This window comes from Hemitrygon akajei, chromosome 6, assembly GCF_048418815.1.
Source record: "Hemitrygon akajei chromosome 6, sHemAka1.3, whole genome shotgun sequence".
Lineage (NCBI taxonomy): Eukaryota > Metazoa > Chordata > Chondrichthyes > Myliobatiformes > Dasyatidae > Hemitrygon > Hemitrygon akajei.
In genome coordinates, this window is record NC_133129.1 from 133,546,229 (window position 1) to 133,559,320 (window position 13,092).

General features: G+C 40.8%; 1 protein-coding gene across 2 annotated transcripts in view; it reads left to right on the plus strand.

Annotated features, from left to right (window-relative positions):
• Positions 1-13,092, plus strand: part of sigirr (single immunoglobulin and toll-interleukin 1 receptor (TIR) domain) — a 46,625-nt gene that overhangs the window by 7,416 nt on the left and 26,117 nt on the right. For both annotated transcript variants that reach the window (XM_073049276.1, XM_073049277.1), the window contains exon 2: positions 8,487-8,694. In XM_073049276.1, coding sequence (XP_072905377.1) covers positions 8,487-8,694 — 208 coding nt within the window. The remainder of the gene's footprint in view (positions 1-8,486; positions 8,695-13,092) is intronic.

Below are 13,092 nucleotides of genomic sequence, written 5' to 3' on the forward strand. Positions count from 1 at the left end.
CTGAACCACTGCCTTTTTTTCATTTACTCACTGTCAGCTAAGCTAGCATTTATTGCCCATCCCTAGTTGCCCTTGAGAAGGTGGTGATGAGCTATCTTCTTGAACCACTGCAAGTGAGCCCTGTGAATAAAGAACAGCTTCAGCTGATATAATCTGCCTCATGGTTCATTGTTAATTGGAGCAAGGACCCATCTTCCTTTGAGTATTAACCACATAATTAACACCATCTACCCAAACGGAACTGCATTTCTCACATTCTATGACAAAACCAATGTTGGAAATCACCCTTAAAGGATTTAGCTCACCCTGCAGCTCAGATTGAGAAGTGACATAATACCTCAGTGATTTATAAAACAAGCATGTTCAAAGGATGAATTGTGTTTTGCAGAGCCTGATATGGGAAAACCAGGTTGATGGGTAAATTGAAGAGGAGTATGGTTTAGATTGAAGGGAATGGGGATGAACATTAGTATGGAGATGGTGAATGAGGCTCACCATGTCTTTGCAGAGAAGGGTGTACAAGAAAACATCAGTGTATTTGGAGAATGATACAGGGGAGCCTTAGTTTGAAGAGGTACTGGAGGAGGTTGAGGGAAGAATAACAGACAGAGGGATGTACGGATGAGCATCAATTTGAGGTGATGGTGAAGCAGGGTGGTACAGGGGAGCATTGGGTTGAAGAGGTGGTGAAGGAGGGTGAGGGAAGAATGTTAGTTTTAGATGGCAGGGTTGAGAATGCACAAGGTGGATTGGTTTAAAGCAGTAAAAGTATATCCAATGAGGATGAGTAGTTTAAGAATATACAGGATTTTTCTCTTCAAGTGTTTTGAAACATTTTCCTACACAGAAAATGGGTTGTCACAAATTATGTGTTACCATTAAAATATCAGTATTGATTTATTTTCATTTTCTCCATACCCAAGTTATTATTTCATAAGGAGCTAGATAGAAAGCTTAAAAGCAGGACTGCAAGTGTAGTAATCTCTGGATTGCTGCCTGTGCCACACGTCAGTGAGGGTAAGAATCAGTTGATTTGGCTGAGGAATTGGTACAAGGGCAGGGTTTCAGATTTTTGGATCATTGGGATCTCTACAAAAGGGACGTGTTATACCTGAAATCAAGGGAGACCAGTAACCTTGCAGCTAGGTTTGCTCAAGATGTTGGAGAGGATTTAAACTAATTTGGCAGAGTGTGGGAACCAGAGTGATAGGGTTGAAGATGGGGTAGTTGGTATTCAAGTGGACTTAGTGTGCAGTGATTCTGTGAGGAAGGACAGGCAGATGATAGGGCAACATTGCAGTCGGTGGGCTGAGTTGAATGTAGCATGGGGGCAAATTCTAAAAGGGTGATAAATACAGAACTGAAGTTTTTATATTTGAATTCATGCAGTATGAGGAATAAGGTCTTGTAGCACAGTTAAAGAGTGGCAGGTATGACATTGTGGGCATCATCATGGCTGAAAGAAGATCATAGTTGGGAGCTTAACATCCAAATATATGCATTGTATTGAAAGGACAGGCAGGAAGGTAGAGGGGGTGGAGTGGCTTTATTGGTAAAATAATGAAATCAAATTCTTAAAAAGAGGTGATATAGGATTAGAAGATGTAGAATCCTTGTGGGTAGAGTTAATAAAATGCAAGGGTAAATAAGAACCTGAGGGGATTACAACAGAAGACAGAAAATGCATGCAAAAAGGGCAATAATAATGTGGGATTGCAGTATGTAGGTAGTTTGTAAAACTTGGGTTGATGCTGGATCCCAAGAGAGGGAATTTGTAGAATGCCTGTGAGATGGCTTTTTTTAGAGCAGTTTATGGTTGACCCCAGTAGGGAAAAAAATTTGATTAGAGAGCTTAAGGTAAAGGAATCCATTGGAGGCAGTTGTAATATGACAGAGTTCACCCAGAAATTTGACAGTCAGAAGCTAAAGTCATTTGTCTCAGCAGTGGTGTAAAAAGGGAATTACAGACGCATGAGACAGAAGCTGGCTGGATTTTAAGAAAGCCTTTGACCTGGATCAACACATGAAAGTATGATAGTGTCAGGAGGGGCAGGACTGGCAGCTCAATATTCCATGTTTCTAGACATGATAGAGTGGGGTGGGTGACACTGCTAGTCAGTGAAAATACCACAGCAGTCAGGACAGACCTGAGAACTTGCCTAGTGAGGCTTTATTGGGTGGAAATGAGGAATAAGAAAAGTACAGTCATGTTAATGGAGCTATATTATTGACCAACCAACAGTCACAGGATTTAGAGGAACAAATTTGTAGAGACATCGCAAATATTGGAAAGGGTAGGGCTGGTCCTCAGGTTAAGATTCTAAATTGTGGATTGGGCCAGGTTGTTTTCTAGCAAAGGTATCACTTGGTAAGTAGAAAGTCTTTAAAAGTGAAATTTTGAGACTACAAACTCAAAATATGGCCCTGTCAGAATGAAAGGAAAGTACAACACGTTTAGGGGACCTTTGTCTTCAAGAGATATTGACTTCTTGGTTAAAATCAAAAAGGAGGTGCATAACTGTGGTGAACTACATATACCAGTCTGGACACGCCCCCCCCCCCCCCCCCCCCCCACCACTGACTGCTCCTGTGGCTCCTCCCACGGACCCCGGTATAAAGGCGATTGGAGACACTGCCCCGGCCTCAGTCTCCAGGATGCAGTGTGGTGGCCTATATCTCGCCTCACGTCTCTGAGAGTTATTGATGGTGCATCAATAACAGATATAGGCAGGTAGGAACAAAGGAGGTACTTGAGGAGTATAAGAAATGCAAGAGAACACCTTGAAAAAAGTCAGGAGAGCTAAAAGAAGGCGTGAAGTTGCTCTAGCAGACAAGGTGAAGAAGAATCCTAAATTCTTCGACAGAAGTGTTAAGTGCAAAATTTGCAAGGGGCAAAATTGGTTCTCTGGAAGATCAGAATGGTAATCTATTTATGGAGCTAAAAGAGATGGGGGAGATCTTGAATTGATTTTTTTTTGCATCTGTATTTACTCTGGAGACAGAGAGTCTGTAGAAGTGAGACAAAGCAGCAGTGAGGTCATGGACCCAATACAGATTACAGAGGAGGTGGTGTTGGCTGTTTTGTAGCAAATTGGGGAAGAGGAGGTTAGCTCACAAATACAGAAAGCTTATAGACAGTGCAAGAGGGAGGATAGGCAGGTGATAGAGAAGGGATGCGCTCAGACCGAAGGCTTGAGATGTATCTATTTTAACGCAAGAAGTGTTGTGAACAAAGCGGATGGGCTGAAAGCGTGGATCAGCACTTGGAGATATGATGTGCTGGCCATTACAGAGACTTGGATGGCTCAGGGACAAGAATGGTTACTTCAAGTGCCGGGTTTTAGATGTTTCAGAAAAGACAGGGAGGGAGGCAAAAGAGGTGGGGGGCGAGGCACTGTTGATCAGAGATAGTGTCACAGCTGCAGAAAAGGTGGACGCCATGGGGGGATTGTCTACGGAGTCTCTGTGGGTGGAGGTTAGGAACGGGAAGGGGTCAATAACTTTACTGGGTGCTTTTTTTATAGACCGCCTAATAGTAACAGGGATATCGAGGAGCAGATTGGGAAATAGATCCTGGAAAGGTGTAATAATAACAGAGTTGTCGTGATGGGAGATTTTAATTTCCCAAATATCGATTGGCATCTCCCTAGAACAAGGGGTTTAGATGGGGTGGAGTTTGTTGGGTATATTCAGGAAGGTTTCTTGACACAGTATGTAGATAAGCCTACAAGAGGAGAGGCTGTACTTGATTTGGTATTGGGAAATGAACCTTGTCAAGTGTCAGATCTCTCAGTGGGAGAGCATTTTGGAGATAGTGATTATAATTGTATCTCCTTTACAATAGCATTGGAGAGAGATAGGAACAGACAAAGTTAGAAAAGCACTTAATTGGAGTAAGGGGAATTATGAGGCTATCAGGCAGGAAATTGGAGGCTTAAATTGGAAACGGATGTTCTCAGGGAAAAGTATGGAAGAAATGTGACAAGTATTCAGGGGATATTTGTATAGAGCTCTGTATAGGTACTTTCCAATGAGACAGGGAAGTTATGGTAGGGTACAGGAACTGTGGTGTACAAAGGTTGTAATAAATCTAGTCAAGAAGAAAAGAAAAGCTTACAAAAGGTTCAGAGAGCTAGGTAATGTTAGAGATCTAGAAGATTATAAGGCTACTAGGAAGGAGCTTAAGAAGGAAATTAGGAGAGCCAGAAGGGGCCATGAGAAGGCCTTGGTGGGCAGAATTAAGGAAAACCCCAAGGCATTCTACAAGTATGTGAAGAGCAAGAGGGTAAGACGTGAAAGAATAGGATCTATCAAATGTGACAGTGGGAAAGTGTGTATGGAACTGGAGGAAATAGCAGAGGTACTTAATGAATACTTCCGTATTCACTATGGAAAAGAATCTTGGTGATAGTAGCGATGACTTGCAGCAGACTGAAAAGCTTGAGCATGTAGATATTAAGAAAGAGGATGTATTGGAGCATTTGGAAAGCATCAAGTTGGATAAGTCACCAGGACTGGATGAAATGTACCCCAGGCTACTGTGGGAGCTGAGGGAGGAGATTGCTGAGCCTCTGGCGATTATCTTTGCATCATCAATGGGGATGGGAGAGGTTCCCAAGGATTGGAGGGTTGCAGATGTTGTTCCTTTATTCAAGAAAGGGAGTAGAGTTAGCCCAGGAAATTATAGACCAGTGAGTCTTACCTCAGTGGTTGGTAACTTGATGGAGAAGATCCTGAGAGGCAGGATTTATGAACCTTTGGAGAGGTATAATATGATTATGAGTAGTCAGCATGGCTTTGTCAAGGGCAGGTTGTGCTATACAAGCCTGATTGAATTTTTTGAGTATGTGACTAAACACATTGATGAAGGAAGAGCAGTAGATGTCGCATATATGGATTTCAGCAAGGCATTTGATAAGGTACCCTATGCAAGACTTATTGAGAAAGTAAGGAGGGATGGGATCCTAGGGGACATTGCTTTGTGGATCCAGAACTGGCTTGCCAACAGATGGCAAAGGGTAGTTGTAGATGGGTCATATTCTGCATGGAGGTTGGTCACCAGTGGAGTGCCTCGGGGATCTGTTCTGGGACCCTTACTCTTAGTGATTTTTATAAATGACCTGGATGAGGAAGTGGAGGGATGGGTTAGTAAGTTTGCTGATGACACAAAGGTTGAAGGTGTTGTGGATAGTGTGGAGGGCTGTCAGAGGTTACAGCGGGACATTGATAGGATGCAAAACTGGGCTGAGAAGTGGTAGATGGAGTTCAACCCAGATAAGTGTGAAATGGTTCATTTTAGTAGGTCAAATATGATGGCAGAATATAGAATTAATGGTAAGACTCTTGGCAGTGTGGAGGATCAGAGGGATCTTGGGGTCCAAGTCCATAGGATGCTCAATGCAGCTGCACAAGTTGACTCTGTGGATAAGAAGGCATACGGTGTGTTGGCCTTCATCAATCGTGGAATTGAATTTAGGAGCTGAGAGGTAATGTTGCAGCTATATAGGACCCTGGTCAGACCCCACTTGGAGTACTGTGCTCAGTTCTGGTTGCCTCACTACAGGAAAGATGTGGAAGCCATAGAAAGGGTGCAGAGGAGATTTACAAGGATGTTGCCTGGATTGGGGAGCATACCTTATGAAAACAGGTTGAGTGAACTTGGCCTTTTCTCCTTGGAGTGACGGAGGATGAGAGGTGACCTGATAGAGGTGTACAAGATGATAAGAGGCATTGATCATGTGGATAGTCAGAGGCTTTTTCCTAGGGCTGAAATGGTTGACACAAGAGGACACAGGTTTAAGGTGCTGGAGAGCAGGTACAGAGGAGATGTCAGGGGTAAGTTTTTTCCTCAGAGAGTGGTGAGTGCGTGGAATGGGCTGCCGGCAACGGAGGTGGAGGTGGATACAATAGGGTCTTTTCAGAGGCTTTTAGATAGTTACATGGAGCTTAGTAAAATAGAGGGCTATAGGTAAGCCTAGTAATTTCTAAGGTAGGGACGTGTTCAGCACAACTTTGTGGGCCGAAGGGCCTTTATTGTGCTGTAGGTTTTCTATGTTTCTAAATTAGGATGGATAAATCCTGAGGGCCTGATAGGGTGTTCCCTTGAATCTTGTGGCAGACGTGTAAAAATTGCAGGGGCAGTAGCAGAGTTATTTAAATCATCCCTAGTAACAGGTGAGGTACAGAAGGATTGGAGGATAGTTAATGTTGTTCCATTCTTTAAGAAAGGCTCTAAGAATAGCCCAGATAATTATAGGCTGGTGAGCCTGACATGAGTAGAGCAGAAGTTATTGGAAGATATTCTAAGAGACCAGAGATATGAGTATTTGGATAGACAGTAATTGATTAGGGATAGTCAGCATGGCTTTGTGCATGGTAGGTTGTATCTAACCAATATTATAGAGTTTTTCGAGGATGTTACCAGTAAAGTTGACATGGACAAGGCAGTGAATATTGTCTACATAGACTTTAGCAAGGCATTTGACAAGGTCTCGCATGGGAGGTTGGTCAGGAAGTTGCTTGGCATTCAAGATGAGGTAGCAAATTAGATTAGACTTTGGCCTTGTTGGAGAAGCCAGTGGGTGGTAGTGGATGGTTGCCTCTGTGACTGGTGGAGTGCCACAGGGATCAGTGCTGGATCCATTCTTGTTTGTCATCCATACCAATGATCTGGATGATAATGTGGTTAGCTGGATCAGCAAATCTGTGGATGACACCAATATTTGGAGTGTAGTGGACAGCGAGGAAGACTATCAAAGCTTGCAGTGGGATCTGGACTAGCTGGAAATATGTGCTGAAATATGGCAGATGGAAGTTGATGCAGACAAGTGTGAGGAGTTGCACTTTGGGAGGACCAACCAGGGTACGTCTTATATAGTGAGTGGGAGGGCACTGAGGAGTGTGGTAGAACAAAGGGATCTGGGATTACAGGTCCATAATCCATTGAAAGTGGCATCACAAGTCAATAGCATTGTTAAAAAAGCTTTTGGCACATTGGCTTTCATAGATTAAAGTACTGAGTACAGGAGTTGGGATGTTATGTTGAAGTTGTATGAGACATTGGTGAGGCCTAATTTGGAGTATTGTGTGCAGTTTTGGTCACCTACCTACAGGAGGGATATCAATAAGATTGAATGAGAACAGAGAAAACTTACTAGGATGTCGCTGGGGCTGGAGGACCTGAGGTATAAGGAAAGATCAAATGGGTTAGAACTTTATTCCCTAGAATGTAGAAGATTGAGGGAAGATTTGATAGAGATATACAAAATTATGAAGGTATTAATATGATAAATGCAAGAAGGCTTTTTCCGCTGAGGTTGAGTGAGACTACAATGAGAGGTAATGGGTTAACGGTCAGAGGTGAAATGTTTAAGGGGAACATGAGGGTAAACTTCTTCACACTGAGTGGTGAGAGTGTGGAACAAGATGCCATGATAAGAGTCAAGTGGAGGATGTGATTTTGATTTCAATGTTCTAGAGAAGTTTGGATAGGTACGAGGATGGGAGGGGTATAGAGGGCTATGGTACAGGTGCAGGTCAATGGGACTAGACAGTTTAAATGGTTCAGCATGGACTAGATGGGCTGAAGGGCTTCTTTCTGTGCTGTATTTCAACCTGTCTCTGTTATCATTGCCCAACGATCCATCTCACCTGTGCTCTCATTTCCAATCAGCACATTGCTTCCACTCAAATCTGTAAAATCTGTGAATACTCTGTCTGAAAATCTAGATCTGAGATGCAGAAAATAATACTTTTGGATGAGTGGGACAGAAGGTTCAGTGTTATGGTTCCTGGACAACATCCAGTGATTGAGGAGGATATCAGATGAGGACAGGATTACCTTTAATGTTGATATCTCAATTTATAGACATGGGTTCCCCAGACCGAAATGAGAAGAATATCCAATTGGATATAATTTTGTATTTGTGAGGCAGCAAGGATGAGAATATAATTTTTTTATATAGAAACTTATAGTAATTATTCCTTACTTTAGTCTCATCAGACAACATCTTTCTGGTGACACTCCCCACCCCCCCCCCCCCATTGTGCTATTTGGTTAACAGAAATTTGCCCTTACAGTATTCACACATTGCTACCCAAAAATCTGACACACACAATAAAATTTGCTCATTGGAAGGAAACTTGTGCATATATGATAAGGGTTCTTGCTACAGAAAATCATGATATGGACAGTTTTCTTGGAATAGATCCCTTGTCTTGTTCCCCTCCCCCATCTCTGTAACACAAGGATTGCCTGTATAATTTCAGAAATACACAGGGGCAAGGATTGCCCTTACAGACAGAAATACTTGTTACTCTTTCTGTAGAAGGGATTTTGCAGATTATATTTTTTTGCAGAGAAGACTTCTGAACCACTACAATATACTAATAAATATGTTGCTGTTAATGGATCATTAACCCATTAACCCAATGACCCATTAACCACAATAATAAATGTACTTCAACCTTGTTCTTGTTTGCTTTAGACGGTCTCTGTAACCATCCACCTAAGTTCCTGGCACCTTCTACAAATGAGACTTACAGACTTTCCTTGGGATCTTGGGTTGTGTTGAATTGCACAGTGAAGATACTCTACGATCACAAGTTCAATTTGTGTGACTCAAGTATCCAGTGGATTAAGGACCAGCAGGTGATCACCAACAATAGTAAATACATCCAGACTGACAAGAACAGGTAATATAATTGATCAAGTCTTCAATTCTGTTTTTCATTGGTGGACAACAAAATCATGTTAATCCGTCCCTTCAATTAACCGAGCTAATGATCTATTCCAACTTAGACAGGTTTAGACTCTGGAGTTGGTTTCTTTTTCCAATCCCTGATCAAATAGGTCACCAACAAGAACTGTTAATGTTTGTGTTTGAAGAATGTAATTCAATGACAACATGGGAGAGAAAATAACCCAATGAACAAGGGAAGCCATTGGCTTATTGTGCCTGAACAGATTTTTCTTAGAACAGTTCCATTGTTTTCACTCAACAACTTTTTACACATGCATATTTTTCCTTGAGTATCAAACCGTTTTTTTCTGTATATCACTACTGAGTCTGTTTTCATCACACCTTCATAGTCAAGTCAAGTTTATTGTCATTTAACTATATACATGTACATAACCATATAATGTCTATAGAACCGAGGCAATGTTACTCCGAAGCAGGGTGTAAAGCACAGTAGTATACATTACACAGACTACACACGCCAACTTATGAAGGCAAGGATAAAATCTACAGATGAATCACACATGAATAGCAAATTAAAGTGCATTAATATTAAATATTGTAAGGTACAGAACACATTAACCAGTGACACTTTGAATACGAATAGTCATCCAGATCACCACAGAAATATAGACAAGGATTCCTGGCTACTCAAATGCCTTTTTTAAACTTCATTTTTCTCTAGGACGAGCAGTAGTTCTAACTGTGCTACAGACTTTCACTTCCTTAGCCCTCCATCCCCGCACTCCTGCCTCACTCATTGCTTTTCCACCTGCCAGCCAGACTGCCCACTTACCTCACTGTGCGCTGGGCTGGGAATGCTTTTCAAAGGTTAACTTAGATCTGCCGTCGTAACCCTGTGAGCATTAAGATCACGTGGCCCAAAACGAGGTCTGTTACTATCTTTTTATTCATGATTCAGAAGTGCAGCTATCTTAGGCTAATGCATTCCAGAAATTAGTACTAAAGGGGGAAAGAATCTCTAATGAATTCTGTTGTGTGTTCTATCCTCAGAAATACCTGTTAAGTATTTTAGAGTGTGATAAGAATATTTATAAATTGTGTTTGCCTTTTCATTCTTTGAGTGTTCCCATTCATTATTTTACAATATGGCCCCATCTGGTGGCAGATTAATGACATTTGAAGCAAAGAATGTCAATAGATATTTTTATTCAGGGAACATTTTTCATAATGGATTACCTTCAAAAAATTAATTTCTATTTACTTTGGAACTGTTGTAATGTGGGTATTATTAAAAGTAAATTAATACTAATCGGGAAGCTGTTGGTAGCAAGAGGCGGGATCTGGGGTTGGCGGGGTTTTTACTTCCGCTCTTTTCACTCCCAGTATGCATTGTACATAGTTCCTCCACCCATGCCGCACGAGGTACCTGGAAGCCTCTGTATTGTAAATATCATTTGCCATCCCAGATAAAGATGCTCTTTTGGCCATCAAGTTGTCGAGTGGTCTTTTTGTAAAGTAGAAGTTACCACAAGAACTAAATTGTAATTTGTCCTTATTCAGTGTAATTTGTGGATTTTTCAAAGTCACCTCTGGCTGTATACTTTCTAGGAATTTCACATCCCAGACTTACAAGTGATACACAACCTTATTTAAACCACACATCTGCATTGTATAAAGAAATCTAGATAGAGCTGTCTGATAGAAACATGGAAGGCTATGTAGGAGGGAAGATTGATTTTGAGTAGGCTAAATTGGCACAATTAGCCAATTGGCACAACGTTGTGGGCTGAAGGGCCTATACTGGGTTGTCGTGTTCTATGTTTGTTAATGCAGAAAGAAAATGTGTGTCAAAGTACAGAGCACAGCATGTACTGAACTACCAGTTTGAAGCACCCTAATTTCTGCCCTGGTCAAAACTGAACTTGATTTGCTGAGCTAGGCCTTCCATTCTGTACAAATTGGACTTGGAATGAGCTGATCTATGACATCCTTCAATAATCTAAAGATCTGCTAACGCAGACCTGATGAGGTAATGAAACTCCCACTTACCAATGTCCATTGAATTGCAATCTAGCAAAATTCCTACTTTCCAGAGGGGAAAAAAAATCGGGAAACAAGATTCAAGGTAATGCAAACTGCTGTGAGGCTTTGTCTGATTCCAACTTTGTTTTCTCAAACTTGTTGTGCTACCGTTTCATTGTAGATTGCATATTGTGTTGCCCCGGTCAAAGTGCCATGTTTTTGTGTCATTGGTTTTCAATAGCTGGCTGAATTCATCCCAATTTCAGAACTGGGGCTACATATGAAACATTTATCATTATAGCAATTGGGAACAAGGATCAGAACCTCCTGTGAAAATACCCCTCCCACAGCTGCTCAGGGGGTATCAGCCCAATCAGCGTCGACACAGTATTACACCTGCAAGTTGTATCCATCAAACATTGAGGTAGACAGTGTGAACAAACCCACAATCTTTCTAAGATTATAAATTATGGATTGGGGAAAACAAAATGGAAACTGCTATCAGGCGCTTATTGGTTCATCTCCACCTTCCCACTATTTCCAGTATAGAATCTGGAGCTTAACATGTTTACGCAGTGATAGCCTTTGGGAAATAAATAATTATAGAATCTTAGAATGAGGCAGCATGGAAGGAGGCAACTCTGTGCGCTCTGTGTTGGCACTAATTACACACAATCACCTGTTCTTTTTTCCTAATAATTCTCCTTTTAGCATTTGTCCAATTTTTGGGGAAAATACCACTGAATTTATTTATCCTTATAGGTAATGTATACCAGACCATCATAACTTATTGTGGAGTGGCAGGGGTGGGGGGGGGGGGACATAATCTTGTCTTTGTCTTTTGGCCAACTGCTTTATATCAATGTCTTTTGGTTATCAATTTCTCTGCCACGAGAAACAGACACTATTGGTTTATGCTTTTAACTGTTTTCATGATTGTGTACATTATTTCTTCTAAACAGTTCTAAACAGAACAGGCATAATTTCACAAATCTAACTGAAAAATTTCATTGGTAGTACCATTCTGGTAAAACACTTCACTTCTCACACATCCCAATCTCGTTCCTGAAGCGTGGCATCCAGATTTGGATTAACTGTTCCAGGTGGAAGCTTTGATTTATTAAAATTTAGCCTAAGTTCTTTTCTATTTTACTCCTTGGCTCTATTTTTCAAGCTAAAGATCTTCTGTGTGAGTTCTTAAACAGCCTCTTGTCCTGCTACTTACAAAAAATTGCTTTGTATCATTCACTTTATCTTCCTTTATGCCAAAACTCAAATCTCAATGCTTCTCTACATTAAATTTAATCTCTGAATATAGAAAGAAAGTTAGCTACACAAAAAGTTGCTCATACAGAGATTATCAAAAACTGAGTCAGAATGTTAGGCTTTATGGACCATCCTTTGAATGAAGACTGCTGGAGCATGTTTGAGAAAACATGATTTTTTTTATAAGTCTTGCAGTTGTAGATGAAGGAGATTAATAGTTTTTGGAGGAAGGATATGGAAATATTACTTCTTGTGCAGAAGAATTTTAAATGGAATCTATTTACAATGTTCTCTTGAAGATGAAGGCCACAATTGTTATTATAGAGTCATGGTTATATAGAGTCCTTCAGCCTTCTATGACCAAACTGACCATCAAGTACCCATCTGTACTAATCCCCTCTATCAGCACGTAGTCCATAGCTCTCTATACCTTGGTGATTCAGCTTTATTTATTTAAATAATGAGCGAGCACCAGGCTGTGCATTTCAGATTCCAGCCACCCTCTATGTGGGGGAGAAAAGTTCTTCCTCAGATTCCCTCTGATCTTACCAATTACCCTAAGTGTGTACCCTTAAGTTTTAGATACCTCCACTGTTGGGGATGCTTTCTTACTATCTCTCCTCACAGAAGCAAATAAGATGATTAAAAAAATTCCAAACATATTGTCAGGTTTATATCTAGAAGAATAGGAATGAAATTCACCTTTGATTGTTGACATTAGCTGTATGGGAATGTCAACTATTGATGATCCATGGTCTCTTGTCAAACTCAATTCCTGGTTTAATATTTTTATATTCATTTAGTACTAATAACCACTAATCTGTTTACTCCCCGTAGTTAAGAAAAGGAACAAGGGTGTAATCTTTGGTTTGGACTGCAGTTTTAATTTTTGCACAGCTAAAACCACCTTAGTTTAATGGCATAGATTTGCTTGAATGAATTACCTTAAGAACAGGTACATGTTTAAAAGGGAGGAAATCAATGTAGTATTTATAGGCAACAGAGCTTTTTGTACCCGCAGGATATTCCGGATAACTTTACAACCAATTAATATTCAAATATATTCAACTGGCAAAACCCTGATCACCACTACAGTTTAGCA